The following is a 25,821-nucleotide window of genomic DNA, read 5'->3' as shown; positions in this document are numbered from 1 at the left end:
GAGACATTTGTACTAGCAATCACAGATGGGCCACGTGCCATTGTAGGCAGTCATCACACCATCCCCTCCAGAAATTTATCAAGCTCAGTCTTGAAACCAGTTAGCTTTTCTGCCCCGACTCTTCCCCTTAAAATGCTGTTCCAGAACTTCTCTCCTCTGATGTTTAGAGACCTTTGTCTAATTTCAAGTATAAACTTGTTAATGGTAATTTGTTCTTGTGTCCACATTGGCGCTTAACTTAAATAACTCCCTTCTCCCTCCCTTGTATTTATCCCTCTGATGTAGAGTAATCACATCTCTCCTCAGCCTTCATTTGGTTAGTCTAAACAAACCAAGATCTTTGAGGCTCCTCTCATAAGGAAGGTAGGTTTTCCATTCCTCGGATCCTCCTACTAGTACTTCTCTGCACCTCTTCCAGTTTGAATTAATCTTTCTTAAACATGGGAGTCTAGAACTGCACACAGTATTCCAGCTGAAGTCTCACTAGTGCCTTGTATAAAGGCAATAACACTTCCCTGTCTCTACTGAAAATACCTCACCTAATGCATCCTAGGATCACATTAGTGGCTCATAGTCATCCTGTTATCAACCAATACACCCAGGTCTGCCTCCTCCTCTGATACTTCCAACTGATAAGTCTCCAGTTTATAGCAGAAATTCTTGTTGTTAGTCCCTAAGTGCGTGACCTTGCACTTTGCAGTATTAAATTTCATCCCATTTATATTACTCCAGTTTTCAAGGTCATCCAGATCTTCTTTTGTGACATTCCGGTCCTCCTCCATTTTGGCAATACCTCCCAACTTTGTATCACTCGCAGATTTTATTAGCACACTCCCACTTTTTGGGCTAAGGTCAGTAATGAAAATGTTAAATAAGAATAGTCTCAGGATTGATCCCTGAGAAACTCCAATAGTAACCTCCCTCCAGCCTGACAGTTCATCTTTCAGTATGATCCATTATAGTCTCTTCTTTAACCTGTTCCTTATCCATCTTTTAATACTCATATCAATCCCTATCTTCTCCAATTTAACTAATCATATCCCTTGTGGAACTGTATCAAGCACTGAAATCCAGGTAGACTAAATCTACTGCATTTCCTTTGTCAAAAAATCAGTTATCTTCTCAAGTTATTACTTTTCAGAAATGTTTTTGGGGTTTCTAATAATTCCAATGAAATATTTTTCTATGACAAAATTTGATACATAGGTAGATATTTTTAAAACATTGCTCAGGTGAGAATCCGTTTACAAGAGAAGGAATCATAAGCCATGTAAAACATTGCTCATATTTCAAAATGAGAGAGAATTTTCTACTGATGAAGCCAATATAGAATATTTTCATTCACAATTGTCATCACATAGGAAGTAGCTTCTCAAGATTTTCAATTGAAAAGCCACAAAAAAGTGGGGTTTTTTTGTTTGTTTTTTTAAAAGCTAGCAAACATGCGTTGTGAAACTGTAGCCTGCTTCCTCCTGGGATTCTTGGTGATGAGAAGAAAAATTCTAAACTAGAGTAAGTTTAGTGATTTGATCATTTAAAGCCTTGTGTTTACAGGTAAATCATTATTTTCATTTTCCAGATTGTTTGACTTCCCAGGCACGCCTTAAACTAGCTGGCATGTTGGTAAGCAGTATTTCATTTGAAGATGTTACTCATTATATTTACATCAGAATTCCAAAAGGTGAAATCCTGATGTCATAGAAGTCAATGGCAAACTCTCACCGACTTCAGTGGGGCCAAGATTTCACCCAATAACTTTCAAAAAGTTATTTTTCAAATCACCTTTATGTTTGAGAGCCATCTCATTATTGGACTTGATATAATGGAACCCAATATTTAAAGGATGTACATGTAAAATGGAGTACATGACTATCAAAGTATTATTGTGCTTCCCTGTAAGTCTTCCTTTTTCCCATCTCCTAAAAACTAACTAGTTGCCTCTGTTGTCATTGCAGAAATTCTTCTGACCTTGACTTTCAAAATAACACACTCAGATTGTTGCTTTTTTATTTCAGGAAGGCCTTGTTAATGTAGGCTGGATGGACTGTGCAACCCAGGGTGAGCTTTGTGATAATTTGGATATCTCATCTAGTACTACCGCATACTTTCCACCTGGAGCCACCTTAACTAATAAAGAGAAAGGAGGTGTTTTGGTATGAGTTACTTTTAAACAGTTTGTGTCTACATACAATGTGGTGGTAGTGATGAGAAAGTGGATTATACACATTCACCAATCAAAGAAAATTGAATTTATTACACTGAGAAATGTTTGTTCCCAGTTTTACATTTAACTTATGTGCTATTGGTAAATTTGATATATAATGAGCTAGATACCCTTCTTAAAATCTCAAAGAAATGTGATCTACATGCAATGAAAATGGACTTGCATGGCCTGTCACTATGGATATGTGTTGTGCTGTGCTGCTGCGCTATCCTCCTATTACCATATCACCTTAAACTCTTGTTTCAGTTGTCTTGAGGTTAATAATCTTAATTTATGCAAGAAAATCACTAGTCTGAAACACGACACTCACCCTCTCTCTCTCATGCTATGGCCACCTAAGCCCTTCTGCAAAAGTGAACCTGAAGAGAAAGTAACAATCACTGGAACTACATTAAATCCACCAGCATTGAGTTACTACTTCTTATGCACTTCCTGATGTTTGCAAAATTACAGAAATACAGTGATCTGAACTATACAAATAGTACAGTAAAAGAGATGTTGCCAAACAAAGTATTTTGTGAGTTGAGGCCAGAACTTTGTTTTAGCACTCGTTTTGAGAAAGCATGTGGTATTTTGTGTTTTTAGTGCGAGGAATAGGGAGAAAAGCAATGTGTGACAGTGGGATTTAGTCTCCTATGTGCCTAAATCACTTTTAAAAATGAGACTCAGGCATCACAACACTGAGCACAGCGTGCCTAAATACATTTTAAAATCTGGGCCTAAAAGAGCAGACTGCTTAGAGTATAGTGTTCTTGTAATAGCAATTAAAAGGAAGTTTGAATCAAGAAACATATGTTGATTAACAGCATTTTTCAGTTGATGAATGGGGACTAATCAGGTTAATTCTGTTGAGGATTGCTAATCAACAATCATTTTAATGTTTATACATTTTTTATTAATTTGAGTGACTTTTTTCTTTTCTAGTTTCTTAACTCCTTGGATGCAAAAGAGATATATTTGGAAATCATGCAGCATCTTCCAGATTTTGAAATGCTCTCTGCAGCCTCGTTAGAGGTAAAATTTAAAAAAAAAAATAAAGTAAATAATTTCTGATTTTAAGTTTAAAAAGCCACATTAAGCAAAATAATGTCTTGTCTTTCTGAAAAGATTTCACCTCCTATTGGTATAAACCAGGGGTCAGCAACCTCTGGCACATGGCTCGCCAGGGTAAGCACCCTGGCGGGCCAGGCCAGTTTGTTTTTCCTGCCGCGTCGGCAGGCTCAGCCGATCTTGGCTCCCACTGGCCAAAGTTCACCATTCCAGCCCAATGGGGGCTGCGGGAAGCGGCATGGGCAGAGGAATGTGCTGGCCGTGGCTTCCCGCCGCTCCCATTGGCCTGGGACATCAAACTGCGGCCAGTGGGAGCCGCGATCAGCCGAATCCTCTGGATGCGACAGGTAAACAAACTGGCCCAGCCTGCCAGGGTGCTTACCCTGCCGAGCCGCATGCCGGAGGCTCCCGACCCCTTGTATAAACAATTCTTAAAATTACTATACCCAAAAAATATTTTTCTCTTTAGCTTACTATGTTTTCATGCCCTTTTATCTGTATTGAGTTTCATTGTTTCCTCTATTTGCAGTTGGGCCTTTCGCACAGCAACTGAGGAAAAGCATTTTTTTAAAAAACAGGAAAATATGACTAAAACCATAAAAGAACTCAGAATGGCATAATGGCTACTGTTTTTCTTTTTAATTGACTAAGTTCCTAGTGAACTGTTTTGACAACTAAATCTAGTGATATCCTAGATATTAGATATCCTAATCATTAAAGACTCAATTGAATGGGTTTGTGTGTGTTAGGATGTATCCAAACTAAGGCCAGGTCTATACTAATGAGGTAAGTCAACATAGCTTAGATCAACTTACAACGGTGTCTACACCACGCTGTGTTGATGGAAGATGCTCTCTCGTCAATGTAGCTTCCACCTCTCGGGGAGATGGAGTACTGAAGTCAACAGGAAAGCACTCTCCTATCGACTTATCTTGTCTTCATCAGGACCGCCAAATCGATGCCTGCTGCATCGATCGCAGCAGCACCGATTTAGACAGTAGTGAAGACAAGCCTTAAGTCTCAGTCTCCTTTCACTAGCCTAATAATATTGTTTGCTGCAAGTGGTTCTTTAATGTGTCGCCTGCGGCTCTTTGCAGCACGTTTAATTATTAACCAATCAGGATGCTTTTACTGTGATATTAACCGATTAAGTTATCAACTTGCACTAAGTTATTAACTTATTTGCTGTGAGAATTATATATATATATATATATATATATATATATATATATATATATATATATATATATATATATATATATATATATATATATATATATATATATATATATATATATATATATATATATATATATATATATATATATATATATATATATATATATATATATATATATATATATATATATATATATATATATATATAACTGGTATACGCTACAGCCTCTGTAATCCTGGAGATGCTTGGCTACACGATCAAGAAGAACAACAGTATGTACCCACCCTGGAAAATGAGGTGGGAGGATAAGATCAAGGCGACTCGGAGAGAAGTTAGTCAGCTGGTGGAACTACAGAAGGGTGTAGAGATTAAGGATAAGACTCGGCTACTGAAAAAATACAAGGGCCTGACTCCATCTGAAGCCCTAGAGACTGCTAAACAAAGCTCACAGCACTAGCTACCAGGCTAAGGAGATACACTAGAGAAGCAGAGGCCAAAAAAGTAAATGCCCTGTTCTCCAAGGAACCATCCAAGGTGTACTCCCAACCGCAGTGCAACAACACAATAACAGCAGAGCCACCAGCAGCAGAAACTGAACAGTACTGGAAGAACATATGGGAGAAAGAGAAGACTCATAACACCAGTGCAAAGTGGCTGCAGGACCTGAGAACAGAGCACAGCAATCTCCCAGAACAGAAACCAGTCACCATCACAGTAGAAGACATCCAGCAGCGGGTCAAAAACATGAAGAGCTGGACAGCACCTGGACCAACATGATCCACGCCTACTGGCTAAAGAAACTAACAGCAGTGCATGAACGCCTAGCAGCACAGATGAACCAGCTGCTAGCAGCAGGCTCCCACCCAAACTGGCTAACACAAGGAAGGACAGTGCTGATCATGAAAGACCCTGCAAGGGGACAGAACCGGCCAACTACCGGCCAATAACCTGCCTCCCCACAACATGGAAAGTCTTATCAGGCATCATAGCTGCCAAGCTACAGGACCACATGGGCCAGTACATGAGCACAGCTCAGAAGGGCATTGGGAACAACACCAGAGGCTCAAAACACCAGTTGCTCATAGATAGAGCAGTCGCCCAAGACTCAAGGTCTAGACAGACCAATCTGAGCACAGCCTGGATTGACTACAGGAAAGCCTATGACTCAATGCCGCACACGTGGATCTGTGAATGTCTGACGCTATACAAAGTCAACAGGACACTAAGGACCTTCCTCAAGAACTCAGTGGGACTATGGAAGACAACACTAGAAGTCAACTCAAGGCAGCTTGCACAAGTGGCCATCAAGTGTGGGCATATACCAAGGTGATGCACTGTCCCCGCTGCTGTTCTGCATAGGCTTAAACCCCTCAGCCAGATAATCACAAGGACTGGATACGGGTACAGGTTCAGGAGTGGAACTACCATCAGCCACCTCCTCTACATGGATGACATCAAGCTGTATGCTAAGAATGAACGAGACATCGACTCGCTAATCCACCTGACGCGGATCTACAGTGAGGATATCGGGATGTCATTCGGACTGGAGAAGTGTGGCCGGATGGTAGTGAAGAGAGGGAAGGTAGTCAAGACTGATGGGGTGGAACTACCAGCGGGCCACATAGCAGACATACAGACCAGCTACAAGTACCTTGGCATCCTGCAGTCACATGGAAACCACGATGAGGAGGCAAGGAAGACAGCAACATCCAAGTATCACCAAAGGATAAGACAGGTCCTGAAGAGCCAGCTCAGTGGGAAGAACAAGATCCACGCCATCAACGGATACGCCCTGCCGGTCATCAGATACCCTGCCGGTATAGTGAGCTGGCCAAAGGAGGACATGGAGGCTGCCGATGTGAAAACCCGGAAGCTCCTCACAATGCACGGAGGTTTCCACCCCAAGTCCAACACCCAGAGACTGTATACCAGCCGGAAAGAAGGCGGGCGGGACTTGGTGAGCGTCAAGGCCACTGTCCTGGATGAAACCCGGAACATCCAGGAGTACATCAGTAAGATGGCCCCCAAAGATGAGCTGCTGAGAGAATGCCTGAGGCAGCAGCAGACATGGGAGGAAGACCAAGCAGAAGAAGTGCCATGGCAAGACAAGACCCTGCATGGGATGTACCATCGACAGATAGCTGAGGTGGCTGACATTGGGAAATCCTACCAGTGGCTGGAAAGGGCTGGACTAAAAGACAGCACTGAGGCACTGATCATAGCAGCACAGGAACAGGCACTGAGCACCAGATCCATTGAGGCAGGGGTCTACCACACTAGAGAGGACCCAAGGTGCAGACTGTGCAGAGAGGCCTCAGAGACAGTCCAACACATAGTGGCAGGATGTAAGATGCAGGCAGGAACAGCATACACTGAACGGCACAACCAAGTGGCTGGCATTGTGTACAGGAACATCTGCACAGCGTATGGGCTAGACCCTCCCAAGACCAGATGGGAGATTCCACAGAAGGTTGTGGGAATAGCAGGGCTAAGATTCTGTGGGACTTCCAGATCCAGACGGACAGGCAGGTACTGGCCAATCAACCAGACATCGTGGTAATAGACAAGGAGCAGAAGACAGCGGTGGTGATAGATATAGCAGTGCCAAGTGACAGCAACATCAGGAAGAAGGAATATGAGAAGCTGGAGAAGTACCAGGGCCTGAAAGAGGAACTAGAGAGGATGTGGAAAGTGAAGGCCAAGTGGTCCCAGTGGTGGTAGGAGCCCTCGGGGCTGTGACTCCTAAGCTGGGTGAGTGGCTCCAACAGATCCCAGGAACAACATCAGAGCTCTCTGTCCAGAAGAGTGCAGTGCTAACAGCTAAGATACTGCGCAGAACCCTCAAACTCCCAGGCCTCTGGTAGAGGACCCGAGGTTGAGGAAGACACATACCACCCATAGGGGTGAGAGGGGAATTTTTTTTTTTATTATTTTTATATAAAATTTTATATATAAAAATAAAATATTTCCTGTCATACTGTTAAATATGAATTGTACTGTAGTAAATGAAAAAGTGAATTTACACTCTTATGGCTCTTTTGGGTAATGTTGATTGCTACTTTGGCTCTTGAACAACTGAGGTCTGAGTATCACTGCTTTAAAGAGAGAGTGCAAAGTTTAGCACTTGTGATCTAGTATGAGGGAGGCAAATTGTAAGCAAGATTAAAAAGATATACAAAGTAGTTTTTTTTTTCTCTCTTAGGGTAGTGCTCTGTTGGAAAGCTGAAGGGCAATGCAATGTGTGTTGGATACAGGTTTAGGTTCTGGTGAATTACTTAGCATTTGATTTACAGTAACATGACTGAAAACATTAACTTACATAACTGGTGGAAACTGGAAGATAAGCATTTTTCTCTCATTTTCTTCCCATTTTAAGGACCACGTGGCTCGTCACCGGTGGCTGCTTTTCTTTCAGTTTGGTGAGAGTGACAAGTCAAATGTGCATGAGTTTAAAAAACTGAATTTTCTGCTTAAAGATGAACATATTCAGGTAAGAATACTCATTTATTTAGCATTACAGAATTTCATCCCTGAGTATTTATCTCAGATGCTATGTTCTCTCAACATTTTATTTGGAAGAAATGAGATTGGTTTAGTTTCCATTTCCTATACCTGTCTTTGAGGTAAGAATTAGCAGTGATTAGCTGTGTTGCAAAATTAAATTGTTTTGTTTTTAGAAGCTTTTCTCTACCTAATTGTGCTTGTGGTACATAACACATCTGTGTGAATTGTATTACACCTTAAACATTGTATCAATCATAAAACTGATCAAGATCACTAGCACTTATAAAAGAATATTGCATTCATAACTGACAGGAAATACCATTTTGGAAAAGCACCTTAACTTACATCAACTTTTCAAATATAATAATATAAATAAATTAGATTCCCTTATTAAAAATATATATATATTGTTTGTTTAATAATAGGTTGGAAAGATTGACTGCCTTACTGCACCAAGTGTCTGCAGTAATTTGTATGTCTATCAGCCATGTCTAGCAGTCTTTAAAGGAAAGGGAACTGAAGATTATGAAATTCATCATGGTAAGGCAAACTGACAGAAGTTTTAAGTTAGTGTATAATTTTTTTAGATGAAGTCTTTTTCAGACTGAATTTGTTTTTCAGAACAATTGTTTCCACAACTCTAATGATATTACATCATAATTTTGCTTTAACATTGCCTATTGTCTTGTTATATTATTCTGTAAGCAATCCTCAAACACCAAAAGGTTCTCCTCCTACTTATTCACTTTTTAGTACTCCCTCTATTTCCCCCTCTTATTCCAAGGCTGTAATGATGTAAAGACATCATTACAGCCTTGGAATAAGAATGGGAATTTGAGGCCGATCAGTGCTGCTCTTTGCTTTGGCAAAGGTAGTTGAAAAATGACATAAGGCACACCCTTCCCCAAATGCTGAACATGCTGCTTGCATAGTGCTTTTGGCTTTAGAATCTTGGGACTTGATCTCATATTTTATATGTCCATTTGCTAATTTCACATCCCACCCACCATTGTCACATTCTGGAGTGAAATCCACACCAGTGAAGAATTGTATCACCTCTTTCCCTGTAACCCCAAGTGCCTCACAATGCCTTGTCCTGGCTCTCTGCCTGGAACTCCCACAGTTAACAAGTATTCTGTCTATGTATTGGGCAGACTTGGATCAATGCCTGCAATACCACAGATTTCCACTGGCTTCACCTAGCCTTGGTTAACAACTGGGATGATGAGTCCACACTGTCCCTGGCCCTGAATTTTCCCAAAAGAAGTGTCCAGCCCTGTCCTGGAACAATCAGAGGGATATTCAGATTTGTTATCCTTTTAAGGAATCATTCAACACTTTACTACTGTAGCTGAAATTACAAAATAGTTCACACCACTGGGTTGGCTTACATTAAAAAAAAAAAAAATTTCAAGTGAATTCAAGTATAAAAGATAAAATTAGAAATGGTTACCAGCAAATAAAAGTGAAAACGCATATAAAACTTAATCTAGCAACTTTTAGTTCAAGGCTTTTTGTAAGACATACAGTCTTCCAGCAAGATAGTGACTGATCCTCTCCTCGATCAGGATCTGTCCCAGAATCCCAAAAGGTTCTGGTGCTTTCGTCTTAGGTAAAAGAGAGAGAACTTGGTGTACCTACCCCTTTCTTTTATAGGCCATTAAATCTTTTAACTGGATTCTTCTGAAGGATACCCCCTCACCTCCCCCAAAAAGTGAAGTTTATCCAAAGCAGCGGGAGGAAGGCAACATGGTATCTCATGATAAAGGAGGCTCCATGCTCTTTCTTCCCCCATTTGTGTTTGCAGAAATGAAAATTGCTCTGTTTCCTGCCATCTTCTCGCCCTAGTGTCTTGAGGATGCTGTTTATTGCTAATATGTAAATTAAGATAAACACACATTCCTTTGTTTAGGATAGACCTGTTTAACAACGTTTGTCTAGGCAGGGCTGTGTGGTTTTGAATATGTGCTAACAACATACAGCGAGAATTTGTAACTTTACATATAATATTGCTGCATACATTTCACCATGATATTATTGACCAGTGAGTTATTAGTTTTAGTAGATTAGTGTGTAGAGTGTGAATAGAGGGGTGCTTTCAGTCACAGCCACTTTTACCATATGCGCTTAGGTCCTCCAATGCCCACCAGTAAATAATTCCAAATCTACAATGTTGAAGTGTCCCCTTGAAAGAATTCTGAAGTGCTGTAAAAATTTAGGTATTGACTCAGGGCTGGAATTGCAGTTCATGTCAATCAGTGTAGCTCCATCAAATTCAATTGAGTTATGCATGGTTATACCAGCTGCAGATCTGGCTCAGGCTCTGACGCATGAAGAGCATAGCACACAAAAGATCTCAACCAGAAACTTAGGCCTGGGCTACACCAGCGCAGAGGTTCAAACTATTCGCGTAGCTGAAGTCGAAGTATTTTAGTTCGACTTACCTGGCTGTCCTCACGGCAGTGAGTCGACTATCACGGCTCTGCCATCGACTCTGCTTACTCCCCCAGCCAAGGTGGAGTACGGGTGTCGATTTATCGTGTCTAGACGAGATGCGATAAATTGATCCCCGATATATCGAACACTACCCGCCGATCCACCGGGTAGTATAGACGTACCCTTAGTCTGATACAACCTCCTACTGAGCTAAAGCCATTGCTTTAGAAGGGACCAATAGAGCTCCTGTCAAATAGGTATGATGATTTTGTAGCCAAATTCTGTACAAGATGCAAACAGCATAAAGAGAATTTATCTTATTTTTAATGCTGGTATGACTGCAATCAGTGCCGATTCATCTAACCTTTTTCTTGCAAGTTTTTAAAAATATCTGTATCTTCTCTTAGGAATGTCTTCTTTTAATGTGTGCAGAATAGGTGGCATCTACAACCTTTGCCACAACTTGTACTTCTCATAGTTCTTAGTTTGGTTATGAGAGAATAATGTTGAGAGTCTCATCTATCTAAACTGAGTGAGAGCAATATTAAATTGCATCATCACTAGCAATCTCTCAGGTCACAGCATGCTTTGAATTTCTTCAACTCATGTCATTTTCAAAATAAAAAGCATTTTCCACAAAGAACACTAATTCTATATTTTATCCTGGCTAGACGTTTTATGCATTAAGCATTTTCATATCAAATGTCCAACATGAATTGCCATACTTGTTCCCTTACACTGAGCAGACCAATGAAATGATTCTTACATAAATTGAGGTAAGATGATAGCTATACAGTTTATTTAATAAAGCCTTGTTCAAAGACCACTGAAGTTAACTGAATAAGTCCCATTGACTTCAGTGGGCTTTCAATCAGGCCCAGTGTGACCAGTGACAATGTTTGCATTTACCAGCTCTTCAGCCTGATCTCTGGTATAACATTCATAATAAGACAAATCATACACTGTTAATGAAGTGTGCTCCGGTTTTTGGTAAATAAATGAAGAGTAATCATAAGAATATAGATATTAAGAATAACTGTGGGTTGTTTTTTTGGGGCATGGTGTTTTTAGGAAAGATGATCCTGTATGACATAGTTGCATTCGCCAAGGAGAGTGTAAACTCTCATGTTATCACACTTGGGCCTCAGAATTTTCCTGGCAAGGAGAAGGAACCATGGCTTGTTGACTTCTTTGCACCTGTAAGTATTTGATTGCTATTTTTCTTTTCCTTTTTTCTAAAATATGGAAATACTGTATTAAAATACCAGCATTGTTTTTGAAGATGATATTCTATAGCAGAGAGCACCCAAATAATTCATTAATCCACGGTTGCGACATTCCTACATTGAATGTTTTTATCCTTTATTGGAGTCTTGTTTGTCAAGACCACACACAAATTGCTCAGCATACTGTGAGACATTAATATATGTATTCACATTTCTGCAGAGAACTGCTTACAGGAGAGTTATATGTTCTTTGCTTTGTTTTAACAGTGGTATTATGATTTGCATTTTTTAGTGGTGTCCTCCATGTCGAGCTTTGTTGCCAGAGTTGAGAAAAGCATCAAAGCACCTTATTGGTCAGCTTAAATTTGGCACACTAGACTGCACAATCCATGAAGGGCTTTGCAACATGGTAAGCTGCAAGTATTGAAAGGTCTTGTTTAATAAATGCTGTTTTCTTGTAGTTAAAATTTCAAAACACATCCAAAGAGGGTGCTCCATTATCAAGGCTTTTTTCAAGGGAATAAACTATACAGATCTCTTAAAAGAATCTGTAAACTTCAAATGTGTTCTGTGATAAGATTAAAATCTTGTCCGACCTCCTTAGTGGTCAGGAAAGATTTGAATTCCAGTATTGGGTTATTCCCTTTTGAGAGAGAAATGAATGAGCACGACTCAGTTACTTGTTACTAGTCTATTTACAAAATATAGAATATACACCTCTACCCCGATATAACACGAATTCGGATATAACGTGGTAAAGCAGTGCTCCGGGGGGCTGGGGCTGCGCACTCCGATGGATCAAAGCAAGTTCAATGTAACACGGTAAGATTTTTTGGTTCCCGAGGACAGCGTTATATCGAGGTAGAGGTGTATACACTGGTCCTATTATACATTATATATTTGGGAGAGAAATGAATGAGTACGACTCAGTTACTTGTTCCTAATCTATTTACAAAATATACAAAGTATACTCTGGTCCTATTATTGCTTTGAACATGGAGAGATAAAAACAGCAGAGAAGTTTATGCTGATGGAGCACCATTTTCAGAATGCCACAAAGAGTTCAAGTTCCCAGCCAGCCTACAGCTGCTTTTTAATTTGCATTGCTTTTGTCTACAGTACAAATTAGGAGTTTTGGAGGTCACAAGAAATGTGTGGATGAGTCCACACATTTAAAGAAGGAACTTTCCTTAGCATTTTTTCCTTTTTACTTGCTTAGGCCTTTTCTGTATCTGTGCACTGATTGAATTCAACAACTGATTACCAGGATATTTCTGGTTTTATAGTGAAAAATTTAAAGTTGTAAGATACATGGGGAAGTTGGCATAGAATTGAAAGCTGTAAAGATAGAGGAGTTGCCAATGTACACGGCTACTTAAATCATTGAAGAATCTAGGTTTACAGATAGCAAAATTAATGTACAATTATTAGTACAGTACAAGCTATTTTACCTGAAGGTTGGAGAAGGGTACTTCTGAAAACTTCAAATAAAGGGTTTTGGTTGGTTTGTTTAGAGAATTAGGAGGGACAGGTCAGAAGACTTGGTTAAGGGAACAAAACTACAGCCTTTTCTATGAGCACACTGGGATGACTCTTAAACTCCAGCAGCACAGCCTCTTAAAGAAGCCAGCATCCTTTTCACTATGAATTAGGGTTGGAGACCCTAGTCCATAATCTTTTCTAGGCCTTCCAAACTCCCATTTATCAAAATCCAACAAATCATAGAAATGTAGGGCTGGGAGGGATCTCAGTAGGTCATCTAGTCCATCCCACGCTAAGGCAAGATTAAGTATATTATCTAAATGTTTGACGAGTTGTACTGCGCAAAGCAGATTGGCTAGCAAGAGTATGACTCATTAGTACCAATGGTCCTTAATGGATTGGCAGCAAACAGGAACATATTTTGCAATTTGTTTTGTTGTTGTGTTTTTCAATAGCATAACATTAGAGCGTACCCAACAACAGTGGTGTTCAACCAGTCCACTGTTCATGAATATGAAGGTCATCACTCTGCTGAACAGATCTTGGAGTTTATACAGGTATGTGCTTCACACATTATACACATGCTATTTTGGTGTAAAACATTCCAAGATATCTTTTCTAACCAGCTATCCTAGTATCACTACCCGATATTCTTAAAATAAGAACGAGTGGAGGGAGAGGAAGGATGGTCTCCTGAGTGCTAGTCTGGAAATTCAGAGACCTGGGTTCAGTTCCCTGCCCTGCTACACACTTTCTCTGTGACCTTGAGCAAGTCCTTTATGTCTTTATGCATCAGTTCCCTGCCTGTAAAATGCGGTTAACAGCACTTCCCAACTTTATAGGGAGGAGAAATACATTCATTATTGAGAGTGCTCAGAGACTGGTACCTAATACATGTACCTAAGACTGCAAGTAGTTTTATAACCTTTGTGAAATAAGGTGCAGATCTCTACACTCTCAGTCCATTCTTCAAAGGCTGTTAATTTATAGGATTTTTGAGTTATTGATACTTAAAGACAAACAAGCTTCATATGTGGGATGAGCATGGTAGTATTATATAATCAGTTTGTATTTGATAATACTATGTGCAGGATAATGTCATTGTAGGTAAAATGTAAGTCTCATTATTTGTGTATTTTAGGATCTCATGAACCCTTCGGTGGTCTCCTTAACACCAGACACTTTCAGTGCACTAGTTAAACAAAGAAAACGGGATGAAGTCTGGATGGTTGATTTCTATGCTCCGTGGTGTGGGCCTTGCCAGGCTTTAATGCCGGAATGGAAAAGGATGGCCAGGGTAAAGTGGAAATCACATTCTAAGTTTTAAAAATGCCCTATTTAATAGAAGTATTGAGACTGTTCAATAAATTGACCTGGAGGAGTTATCATAAAGTGAAAAAGACTAGTGATTAGTATAATGGACAAAATGATAAGTTCCTCCATGGCAGTGTTATGATGTTCCAGCTATGATGATTTTTTTTTTTAAAGAGTTCCTGAACATTGCTAATGTCTTCCTAAATACCCATAATCTCACACATTTTGACAAGTTTAGAATAACATTCCTTGAAGTTTGATTAATTCCTTATGTGTTGCGAATTACAAGGTGACTAGGTATTTGTGTTTAAAATAAAAAAAGTAAAAAGACTCATTTATGTACACTGGATCAGAAATGGCTTTAAGTAACCATAGCTGTTTTCCCCCCTCTAAGTTCCTTTATGAATAGCTTATAATTATTTGTATTTAAGGTAGCACCTAGAGTCCAATCAGGATCTAGTTCTGATTTCAAATTGATGTATAAAATATGAATTTAAGGTTATCTATATTTATTTTTTAAAAAATATATGTTTGAGGGCTTTTTCAACGGTGTTATTAAATAGTATTTCCAGGATGTTTTAAGTCTCATTTTCAGTGATCTGAACTATACACACTTCAGTATTGAGGTCTGTGCTTACTTTGCATGGCCATTGCTCTATGTAGTCATTTGCCTAATAGTATTGCACAAAGATCAAGGATTTGCAATCACATAGCCATTTGGTGCCAGTTAGCAGTGTGTGTAGAGTAATCATGGCTCTGGACATGTACAGTATAACTTTGATTTTCATGAACAACAGTCATACTAACAATCAGTTATATGAACGCTTTTCTCCAACTAGGGTGTGGGGGGGGGGCCATAACAAAAGTGGTGTCAATTAAGAACAAGTTTACATCCCATCACATGCCAATGGCTTCAGTGCATTGGAAGTGCTTAGAGGGACCAAAAAAAAGCAATTCAGAGCACCATACTGCAGCTTATGTACTGTACCTACTGTAATTTTGAGATGTCCAATTTTATGAACGTTTTTGTTATTAGGAATGTCTCAATCTCCAGTTCATTTATAAAATAGGGGTTCTACTACATGCATAGTATTTCATGTGCAAAGTATGTATGTAATTGCACACACAAAGTTACCATTAAAAAAAAGGAAAGGAAAAAAAAAAATCAGCCTTTTGCTTTTTACCTGTAAGTACTCCAGAGGTGAGACTGCAACAAATACTGATGTCTAAATTCTGAAGTATTCACATGCCACGAACTAACCTCAATGACTAGAAAATGCAATATTTTTTCTTTTTCAGTTGCTAAATGGATTAATCACTGTTGGCAGTATGGATTGTCAAAAATATTTTTCTTTCTGTCACCAAGAAAACGTACAGGGGTATCCTGAAATAAGACTCTTTCCTCAAAAATCAAATGCAGGTCATCATTACTAGTAAGTAAATAACTGTTTACATTTGGAAAATATGTCATGGTTTGTATTTCAAGAGTTATGGTATCTTCAAAACGTATTAAGGAGGGCCTGGGAGGGAAAATAGTGTCTTTAAGATGGTAAGTCAAAACCACAGGAAACTCATAAGCGTTTACAAGTACAGTATGAATGATTTTATTCTCACACATTCTGAGATTTTCAGTTTTGTAATACTAAAATAGTGCAAGAAATTAATTTAGTTTATCTAAATAATTGTTTGGGGTTCCTATGTTTTATTATTAAGTTTGCCAGAGGTTTTCATGAGCAGCATATTCATTAGTAACATAAAAATGAATTACGTAACTTCAAACAATTAGTCCTTTGCCATGTTAGTGGCGAAATATGTAGTTAAGACAGAACAGTGCCATAGATCCTTAAATTTTCCAGTCCTTTGTCTTCTGCAGAAAATGCCAATAGCTCTGACTCACCATGCGTACTTTAGTGCAACCTGACCTTTAAAAACAGATCAGTATGGGGATAGATATTATATATAAATAACCTTCTTTGGCATGTGTCTGATGTCAACATTGTAGAACTTTTGCTCTCACCTGTCCAGTGAGCCCATCCACCATACCATTTCTTTGGGACAATGACAGAAAAATGCTTGATAGTGAAAAACCTCCTGCTATGGAAAGTGAAATCTGACCATTTAAAAAAAAAAAAAATTGTAATAATGCTCCGATTCTATTGCGTATCATAAAACTTTGTAACATGGAACACTTTACATTTCTGACCCCGGCACCTCAGAGGAAATGGAATATTGAAGAAAGAGATTAAACTGAATTGGGAAAGACTAATGATTGATTATACAATTGAAGGGTTCCATCAAATGCTCATTGATAGTAAATTATGTAGACTGCATTGAGGGGTGCCTAAAAGGCAGCTGAAGCTTTGACTGTTGAACTGCCTGTGATGAAAGTTGATTTTATTCTTCTTCTTCTATTGAAATCTCTCCCAAAGCACTAAAATTCCCCAGAAGGGGTGTTTTATTTTCCATTTTTTGGGGGAAAAAAATTCAATCTTTAATAATGTCAGATTTTGGAGAAAGCAGGATTTTGTAATTAAGAAATATGTTAAAATATACTCTGAGGATAAATAGTGCCCCTGGAAAGAAATGCCACTAAGAACTGTTGGATTAGATTTGACTATGAATTAAACTCTCACACAGCCTAGGATTATTAGTTTCACTAATTTGTGTGAAAATTCCATTGAGCAAACAATCGCCTACAGTATTTACAGTTCAAATAATAGATCTTTGGGTTACTGACTAGCTTGTTTTCATAGTCTGAGCTGAGAGAAATGCAGAAGTTAATAGAATGAAAAGTAAATTAATTGAAAATATTTCCATTGTAATAATAAAATGTTCTCTGTAATATAGGTTAAATTTTTTTTTGTTTACTTAATTGTGTTTTCCACTTGATCATGTGGTATTTTTTTGTCCCACCTATATTAGATGTAGCAAATTTATCTGGAAATGTTACCAAAGAGACAATGTTCACAAGTCTTTTTAGCTGACAAAAAGTCAATTTGACTGAAGTACTAAATTTACCTTACTCTCCTTTAATTTAACATAACATAGGATCAAGCTTTCCTTCTCTTCATGTTCCTGTATTTTACAATGTATATCGTTGACTTATATTATTCAGATTTGAAATTAAAATAGCTTTTTCAATATCTAAATTATAGTATAAATATATTCTAAAATGTATGCATTCAAATGAATTTTATGTCAGCCTTCATGAATAGGTTGTCCTGGGTTCAGATTTAACACCGCTACAGTCTTTCAAACCTATTTAAGCTGTTGTATAATTAGTATTTTCTTGTGTGTTCTCTCATAGTAGTTACAATGGTTGGCACAGGGATTCGTATTCGTTAAGAAGCTGGGCACTTGGGTGAGTTGTTACATTAAAATTTGTTCACAAGCTAACCCAATGGTTGGGTCTAGGAGAAGCTGGCACCCGGATGCCATGGAAACAAAGCATTAGAAATGCCTATATAGATGGATATGTTGCTTCACAAGACAGATGCAGGATCTTCTGTACTCTGTTGGCTCAAGCCTTAAAAGCATTGTTTAGAGAAGGTATTCTTAGCTTCCTACAACAGTGAAGGTAGCATCACGTTCCTGACCCCACCATTAATATAAAGCATTATTGTAGTCTCGGAACACAGCTCTTTGACTTCCCAGATTCAGACTAAATACCAGGTTCAAGTTTTCTGAAGAAAGGAAGAAGATATTGATGAGAAAAGAGCATTCATATTGAATGGACACGTCTGCCCTCCGCACACTCAAATTAGACAACATCCTCAATTTTTGGTTCAAGGAAAGATGAGATAATGCTTAGATGCCTATACTTCATGTAAACTAAAGGGCCTTTCAGCATAAAAGTATTATGGTGTTTATTTACATTTCATTATAGCTGTTCCCTAATTTCTGGAAGCTTCCTGTAGTGTAACTGGAATTTTAAATATATTTAAGGTTTTAAATTTTATTATAAATGTTTTTCCCCTCTCCTCAGATATTTACCTCAAGTATCTGTAGATCTGACACCTCAGAGCTTCACAGAAAAAGTTTTGCATGGAAAAGATCATTGGGTCATTGATTTTTATGCTCCTTGGTGTGGCCCCTGCCAAAATTTTGCTCCAGAATTTGAGGTGCTAGCTAGGGTAAGTTTTTAACCTATTGACACCAGCAGTTAGTTTGCTTCTGATAAGTAATAATAATACCTACTTCTTATATAGCTTTTCATTAGTAGACTTAGTAGCAGTTATATATGCTGCTGCCATGAAGTACAACGTTTATTTCAAAACTATAAATCTTAGGGCACGTCTACACAGTAAGTTACTAGGCAGCAAGCCATGGTGTGAATCTACAGTGCATCAACTTCCCGCACAATAATTTATTATGTGGACAAGCCTTTTATTTCCCCTTCTGTTTATTTCCTCAGCACCATTAGGTATTTGCATATGTGACTAGAGAGAAGTTCTTCTGTAGACTTAGAAAAATCACATGTCCCTCTTCCCTGTAACAGAAGGGAACCATAATTTCCGAGTATTTATTTACTTAAATACTTAGAAATTATGGTCCCCTTCCTTTACAGGGTAGAGAGACATGTGATTTTTAAATAGGCTTGCCAATTGTGCTTGTCACCACAGTGTCTAAGTGTTTCATGTACATTAATGAGTTTATCCTCATTACCTCTGTGAGGTAGGCAAGTATCTTACAGATCGGAATCTGTGGGGGACACAGGCAGATTCAGGGACTTGTCCAAGGTCAAAGCAAAGAACAAAACCCAGGTCTCTGTTCAGTGATTTTGCATTCCTTTTGTATGTAAGAAAGATGTCCCAATAGTTCATGTCTTCATAGGGAAACAAATTGGTGACAGCTATGCCTAACTGAGCTCCAAAAGACAGGCACAAATTTGAAAGTTGTAGGGACGAGATTCTGTGCTACACCTTTTAAAAGGAGCAGCACAGAACTTGCAGACCAAGGCTAAAGAGAGGCTAAAGTGGCTTTAAGCTACCTTTGCACCCTCTAGATGCAGGACTGCTGTAGATGCTGCAACTCCAGCATAATTTCTGGGGCGGGATCTGACTCATTGACAGTAATCTCCTGGGGCTGCCCGATGAAGACACCTCCTCCATATCCCTAGCACACATGCCCCTGCATCAGGGCTTATTAAGGGGTACGCCGAAGGCAGCGTTTATGGATGTTTGTGTGTCTGCAGCTCTCATCCTAGATCTTTCCATTTGAAAAGTGTTATTCAGGCCTCTGTTTATGGTTTTTCTTCTTTCAGTCTGAATAAAGATTTTGCTTTTCATTTTCACTCTGTTTAGTACAGTTTTCAGAACTGTTAAATCACACCTCACTCCTTGTACAGCCATATGGAAGCCTACAACACAACATTCTCATTCATATTTTTAGCATTCTAGGTAGATTAAAGCTTGCATTGGTACATTTACACAAACTGCAAATTACACCCCTACTTGCACTGTAGATATACCCTAAGTCTCACTGAAAAATCAAGGGGATTTAGGCTTTCAGGTGCCTATTTTAATTTTAAAACTGGGACTTAAAGCATTTTTTTAAAAATGTTACCCTTTATCTGCACTTGGTAGAATGAATGGACATATTTTATACTATGCTTCTTTGTTGTGTGTTTTTCCTACAATTCCAATTTATAAAAAGTTGTCTGAGTCATGGAAATTTTGAAGTTTGCTTATTCTAATGGGGATTCTAGTAAACAATTCTCTTTTTTAGACTGTAAAAGGAAAAGTAAAAGCTGGAAAAGTTGACTGTCAAGCTTATGCTCATACTTGTCAGACGGCTGGCATCAGAGCCTACCCTACTGTTAAATTTTATCCCTACCAAGGAGCAAAGGTAAATATTAGTTTAAATATGATTCACACAAACCATGATTTGAGGACTTCAATGGCTCAGACACAGGTTTGATACAGGCGTGGGCGGGTGAGATTCTGTGGCCTGCATTGTGCAGGAGGTCAGACTGGATGGTCATAATGGTCCCTTCTGATCTTAAAGCCTGAGAGTCTCTGACACATGAGGGGAAGTACTGCTGCTTAAGTGCTCTAGTTCCACTACTATTTAAGATTGTATTGTGCTTAATTTTGTACTGGAAATTACATGTCGACATATATTATAGTTCTTACTTTGGATTCTATCAACATTGATTCTCTAATCTATCTAAAGGAAATGAAACACTAAAAAATGCTTTTTTAATACTTGGAATTTCTGTAGCAGGAAAACACTAGTGTAATGAGAGATAAGTCATTGTGTCTGATGGGAAAGGAAGCTGCTATCTAGACAAATTGATAATGCAAAGTAAGGAAAAATTGTAGAGCTAAGTGGGCACCCGATTTTTCATTTAGTGAGAAGTGTCACAAGTTTTTGTTCCTAAATGGAACAAAAGGAACAAATTGCAAAATTTCCTGCAAAACAAAATTTAAAACTTCTGATCCAGTTGAAAATGCTTTGCTTCAATAAAACAGAACATTTCATTCAGAGTTTGATTTTTATTTTTTGTGTTATATAAAAAGTGAAACAAAATTATGTCAAAAAAGAAAATTGAAATGTTCTGTTTTGAGATGATCGAAATATTTATTCAAGTTTTCTTCCCAAACAAACTTCTGTCAAAAGTGACATTTCCACCAAAGATCATGCTTTTAACAAATTAGCATTTTTCAACAAAAGAAAAAGCTTTCCATCACAAAGTTTCCAGCCATCTCTAGAAAATCGCCTTTTTCATTAGAAATCATTGGATGTTATTAAGCTTCCAAACTATTCTATGGCAAGATCTATAATTATTTGTTGTGTGTCAGAAAAAATGTTCACTTTTCAATACTTTCTAATGACAAAGCTTATTCTTTCAATTTTACTTTGCATTTACAAACAGCCTCTATTGGGCAATATTAAGAGCATGATTCTGAAAATCCTTACCCCGGAAACTAGTCTGTGCCCAAATAGTAATCCCATTCACTTCTATGGGATCTCTCTGTGAATATGAGTTTGTTACCTACATTCAGTAAATCTCTTACTGCAGGCCTGATCTGACAATGTGATAGATTTCTAAAATATGTATTTATAGTTGAGTAAATATTTAATATGCATATCAAAAGTTAGTTTTCCTTAATGTGCATGTTTTACACACACTGGAACTCCATAATAATTATTACTGAGGGAATTGACATTTTATGAAGCACAGACTTAAATTCTCTCCCTCCCCGAAGGGTGATATTCACCCCATTTGGGAGTTTGAGCACTGCATAGGGCCTTGCAATTGTTTCCAGAATGGGTGTGAATTTCACCCAGCAGTCACAAGATCCATTTCTCTTCAGTAGAGAAGGCATGAAGTGATAATAATGTACTCTTCTCCTGTTTTTAAAGAAAAATGTTCTTGGAGAGCATATAGACAGCAGAGATGCAAAAGGCATAGCCAATCTTCTGACTGAAAGATTAGCTGTCATTAAAAATAAAGGAAAAAGAAAAAAATCTTCTAGAAACAAGGTAGGAAACTTGTGGCTTTTGTGAAGACATATATTAATGTAAAGAATAGCTATTTAAATAATCTTGATAGCCTTTCATCTTTATGTCCATAAAATGTATTTTTATATGCAGTCTTGGTCTAGTTAAAGTATTCACTAAGTCAGCTTTTCTGCTTCTGTGGATGGGCACAGAACCAGTTACTGCATCCTCCCTGAGGCTATTTTTGCACCATTCCTGCCAAAGTTTAATTCAGTATAAAAAGGACCGTTCCAAGGGACCATTCATTAGCTGGGGTTAGTTTAGTGTGCTTTAGCCAAGCCCCTCATACTGGGTATGTCTACTCTGCAATGTAATCCCTGGTTTAGAAGAACTAGAGTTAGCAGACCCTGGGTTTGTTAACCTAGGGCTTGAGCATCTACATTTATCTGTAACCTTAGATTAGTAGTTGTTGAATCCTGGGTCCCAACCTGGGGCTCCAGTATCTACACGGCATTTTGTGGGCCTGAGTCGAACTACTCATATCCCAGACTTCTTAGCACTCTCCCAAAATGTGGCCTCTCGAGCCCTTCGCTAGTGGTGCAGTGAGAGAACTTGACTGTCCAGAGAACAAGGACAAAAAGTCAGCCCATGGTATTCTGGGATGTTTTTGGCAGGCTCCCAAAGCACAAGTCCAGGGGGGCTGTGTCTACACTGCAAAGCAATAGGGCTTGAACACTGGATTCCAGCTTGACTCAGGATCAGACCCTCCACCCCCATAGGGTCCTGGGAGCATAAGTCAATGTGATTTGTTTGTAGGTGGAAAGTGGGGCAGGGGGGAAAGGGGAAAATTAGGCTTGAGCCTGAGTTTGAATCCTGGGCTTACACTGGAGGGCAGACTTACCTTGAGCCTGGCAGGCAAGGGGACATAGGTACAGAGACATATTAGCCCAGGACTAGTATTTCTGTTTTCCAGCAGGAAGGAGATAGCAAACTCAAATTTTGACATTTAATAATTTACTAAGTGTTTGTCCAGCCAAGTTATGGTGTTAAAGAACTAGTGCAAGAAAATATAAAATTACTGGTGTGAAGAAAAAAATGGAATATCAGTGCTTTTGGATTGTAATTTTGTTATTTTTATTACCACCAGGATGAACTCTGATGTTGAAGACGATCAATTTCAGAGTATACCGAAGCTGTGACAAATAGAAGGCACCATGATGAAAATACAAAAGTTAGATTAATTTCATGATTGGAAAAACTGAAATGAACCTTAGTTTGAATTCAGGGGCACCGAGGCTTGTCCAAATGAATTCTAAAAAACTTTTGGGAGGGTGTTGCTCTATTTGTTGTGGAGGGATTCCAAGAATTTGGGCATAGGCTGTGACTGCCTCACTTGCTGATTAGGAGACACAAACTTCAAGGGCTTAGACAATAATGAAATAGGGAAATGTGCATTCAACCTGTGGACAAGCGTGCAATAAAGCCAGCCAAACTTGCATTTTCACACAGCACAGTGCACTATCCCTTCCTGAACACTGAGGAATCATCTGACATCAATGTGATGGAAAAATAATCTTATGACGGAAGTTTAGTTTTGGATTTTTAATTTTGTAGTAATTCACCAAGCAACCAGTAGTTGGATAGGTTTATAGAATCAACAGATCACCTTCCTTGTAGAATATTGCTATATCTTACCAACTGAGGTGACAAAAGTCTTGGAGAGCTGTGTCTTTTTTTTTTTTTAAATTCATCTCACCATATTAGGATTTCAAAACTCAATGTTTAACTGAAATACAAGTGTGTTATACCACTGAAGTATCCTGTACAGAATTCCCAGCTTGTTTCATAGTAAAGTTTTCCAGTTTTTCTTTAACTCAGATGAATACGTGGGGGACATCTTTTAACTTGTTTTGGTATAACCACTGTCAAACTGTATGCTCCCAGCCACCCTTGAAAATCATCATGAAATATGGACCTGGTCCACCGTGCATATTTCCCCTTTTTGTACAAGTGCCTTCTGAATTTTGACTGTTTCATAATGGACATTTAACATTGTTCATGTAGACACTGAGGTCATTCTTTGAGGTTATACTTTTTAAAAATTGTGTATGCAACAAAGGATCCTATATGCACCATTTGCACTTAGCAACGTTTAAATCGTTTTACATTTTTGTTTTACTGGAGTCCACAAAAACTGTCTACTGTGAGTCAGACTTCTTTGAAAGATCACTGTATTTTTTAAATGATTTACTCTTTAATAAAATATAGATTCGCCATTGTCAGATGAGCTTTTCTCCCCGTTTCCACCCACCCAGCTTTGGCACAATTGAACCTACTGTAGTTACCATAATGATGAGTATATCAGAAATTCGTAGAGGTCCTGTCCTCACTGAGTAACTTATATTATAAATTAGAGTGTGAGACACACAAAAACAAAAAGTGACTCTAGCCAATCTGAGGCACCCAAACTCAAATACTTTTACCCTGTGTTTACAGTTATGTATATTGTTTGCAGGATATTTAATATATATTACCAGCCCTTCGAACCCTTAGGTTTTTCTTAAATGAACATACAGATTCAATAATATTCCCTCCCATGTTAGTCCTTCCAAACTTGTATTGATAGTATGGAAATAGGACACTGTTGTGCCCATCAGAAGTGTCCAGTTCACAGAATACCAGTATTTGGCAGCCCAAGAAGTCTACATATATAAGACCTCACCTTGTAGAAGAGAAGAAATACAAAATGGGCTATACGGAGGGAATTTTGTCCAAGTAAAATTTAAAAAAATGGGTTAAGATTTAATTTGATGTGAAGGAGTTTGTGTAGAAGTCTGTCTGGAAAGATTCTTGCCATGTTCCACAGCTCTGAAATAGCATAATTTCAAGACATGAAATGAAAAAAATTATTGGATGAACTGAACTGAAAAAAGATTAATGGATAAACTGTATTTTAAATTTTTAGAGGTTTGGTACTCAACTTTTTTCTTCTACCCTCTGATAGATCTCCTTATGTATGGTTAGAAAAATTGTTATAGGATGTTGTATGTTTTCAAAGACTTGCAAGATTTTATTTGCCAATTGCTTTGTCTGCCGGTTCTTACTGTCACAAAGGCTAGACTTAATTTCCAGCTGTGCAAAACACTCGTCTTACATTATTTTACTTGCTTTTTTAAGGTACATTTACTTTGTTGCTAATATCGCAGGTATGATTTTATGCTAGTAATCTGTAATTTACTCAATAGTTCAAATGCACTGTCCAGGACACCTGCTATAGCAAGATCATTAAATAGAAGATCCTGATTCTGCAAGCTGTAAGATAAATTGCACGATATTGGCCCTCAAAGTAGCATCAGGGAAGCGTCAGTACCAGTCGCTCTGCTGTCAGAGTGGAAATAAATGGAGATGCTGAAGAACTCCTCTAAAACAATGGAAACATGGGGAAAAAATTCCATAAAGAATTAAACTGACAATTTGAAATATCACATGGTCTCCAATACAGAAAAAGCAGGCATTTCAAAATAAACTGCATGTAACTGCTGTTTTGATATTTTAAAGTAGTGTTTATATTAAAAAAATTCTTCCAAATAACATACCTAATAGCCTGTTTGTAGATGCAATAAACTAACTGGAAGATGAATCATGATTCATATATAAACTGGATGCTCTGATTTAAGAAGTGATGTTCAATGGTTCCTTATTTCCTCTCCACTGAAGAGGCAGATACAATAAAGCTTGAATCTTACCCATCCCCACCAGCAACATTATTCCACCAGCACCATAGCATTCTCCCTTCTCTGTGGAAATGTTAGGACACCCAGCCCTGACGATTCTTTCAACTGTTTCCTTTCCCACTCTCAATCCACCACTCATGCTCCACAGGATGGAGAAATACCTGGGGTGCAAAGGATTTCTTTGGCTGGAGTCCATGGAATGTCTCACAGTCAAGCCAGAGCACA

At 38.4% G+C, this 25,821-nt stretch overlaps 1 protein-coding gene across 1 annotated transcript in view; it reads left to right on the top strand.

Moving 5' to 3' along the window:
- DNAJC10 (DnaJ heat shock protein family (Hsp40) member C10) overlaps window positions 1-24,141 on the top strand; it is a 36,780-nt gene extending 12,639 nt beyond the window's left edge. The window contains exons 9-23 of the mRNA XM_032783793.2: window positions 1,580-1,623; window positions 2,016-2,153; window positions 3,149-3,238; window positions 7,831-7,944; window positions 8,384-8,498; window positions 11,466-11,593; window positions 11,913-12,029; window positions 13,558-13,659; window positions 14,244-14,399; window positions 15,716-15,849; window positions 17,724-17,777; window positions 18,402-18,549; window positions 20,144-20,263; window positions 21,785-21,904; window positions 23,010-24,141. Of these exons, the coding sequence (XP_032639684.1) occupies window positions 1,580-1,623; window positions 2,016-2,153; window positions 3,149-3,238; window positions 7,831-7,944; window positions 8,384-8,498; window positions 11,466-11,593; window positions 11,913-12,029; window positions 13,558-13,659; window positions 14,244-14,399; window positions 15,716-15,849; window positions 17,724-17,777; window positions 18,402-18,549; window positions 20,144-20,263; window positions 21,785-21,904; window positions 23,010-23,021 (1,592 nt within the window). The 3' untranslated portion in view covers window positions 23,022-24,141. The remainder of the gene's footprint in view (window positions 1-1,579; window positions 1,624-2,015; window positions 2,154-3,148; window positions 3,239-7,830; window positions 7,945-8,383; window positions 8,499-11,465; window positions 11,594-11,912; window positions 12,030-13,557; window positions 13,660-14,243; window positions 14,400-15,715; window positions 15,850-17,723; window positions 17,778-18,401; window positions 18,550-20,143; window positions 20,264-21,784; window positions 21,905-23,009) is intronic.
- Window positions 24,142-25,821: the final 1,680 nt, after the last annotated feature.

The sequence above is a fragment of the Chelonoidis abingdonii genome, chromosome 10 (genome assembly GCF_003597395.2).
Source record: "Chelonoidis abingdonii isolate Lonesome George chromosome 10, CheloAbing_2.0, whole genome shotgun sequence".
Lineage (NCBI taxonomy): Eukaryota > Metazoa > Chordata > Testudines > Testudinidae > Chelonoidis > Chelonoidis abingdonii.
The sequence above is the reverse complement of the archived record's forward strand: the minus strand, read 5'-3'. Positions and strand labels throughout refer to the sequence as shown.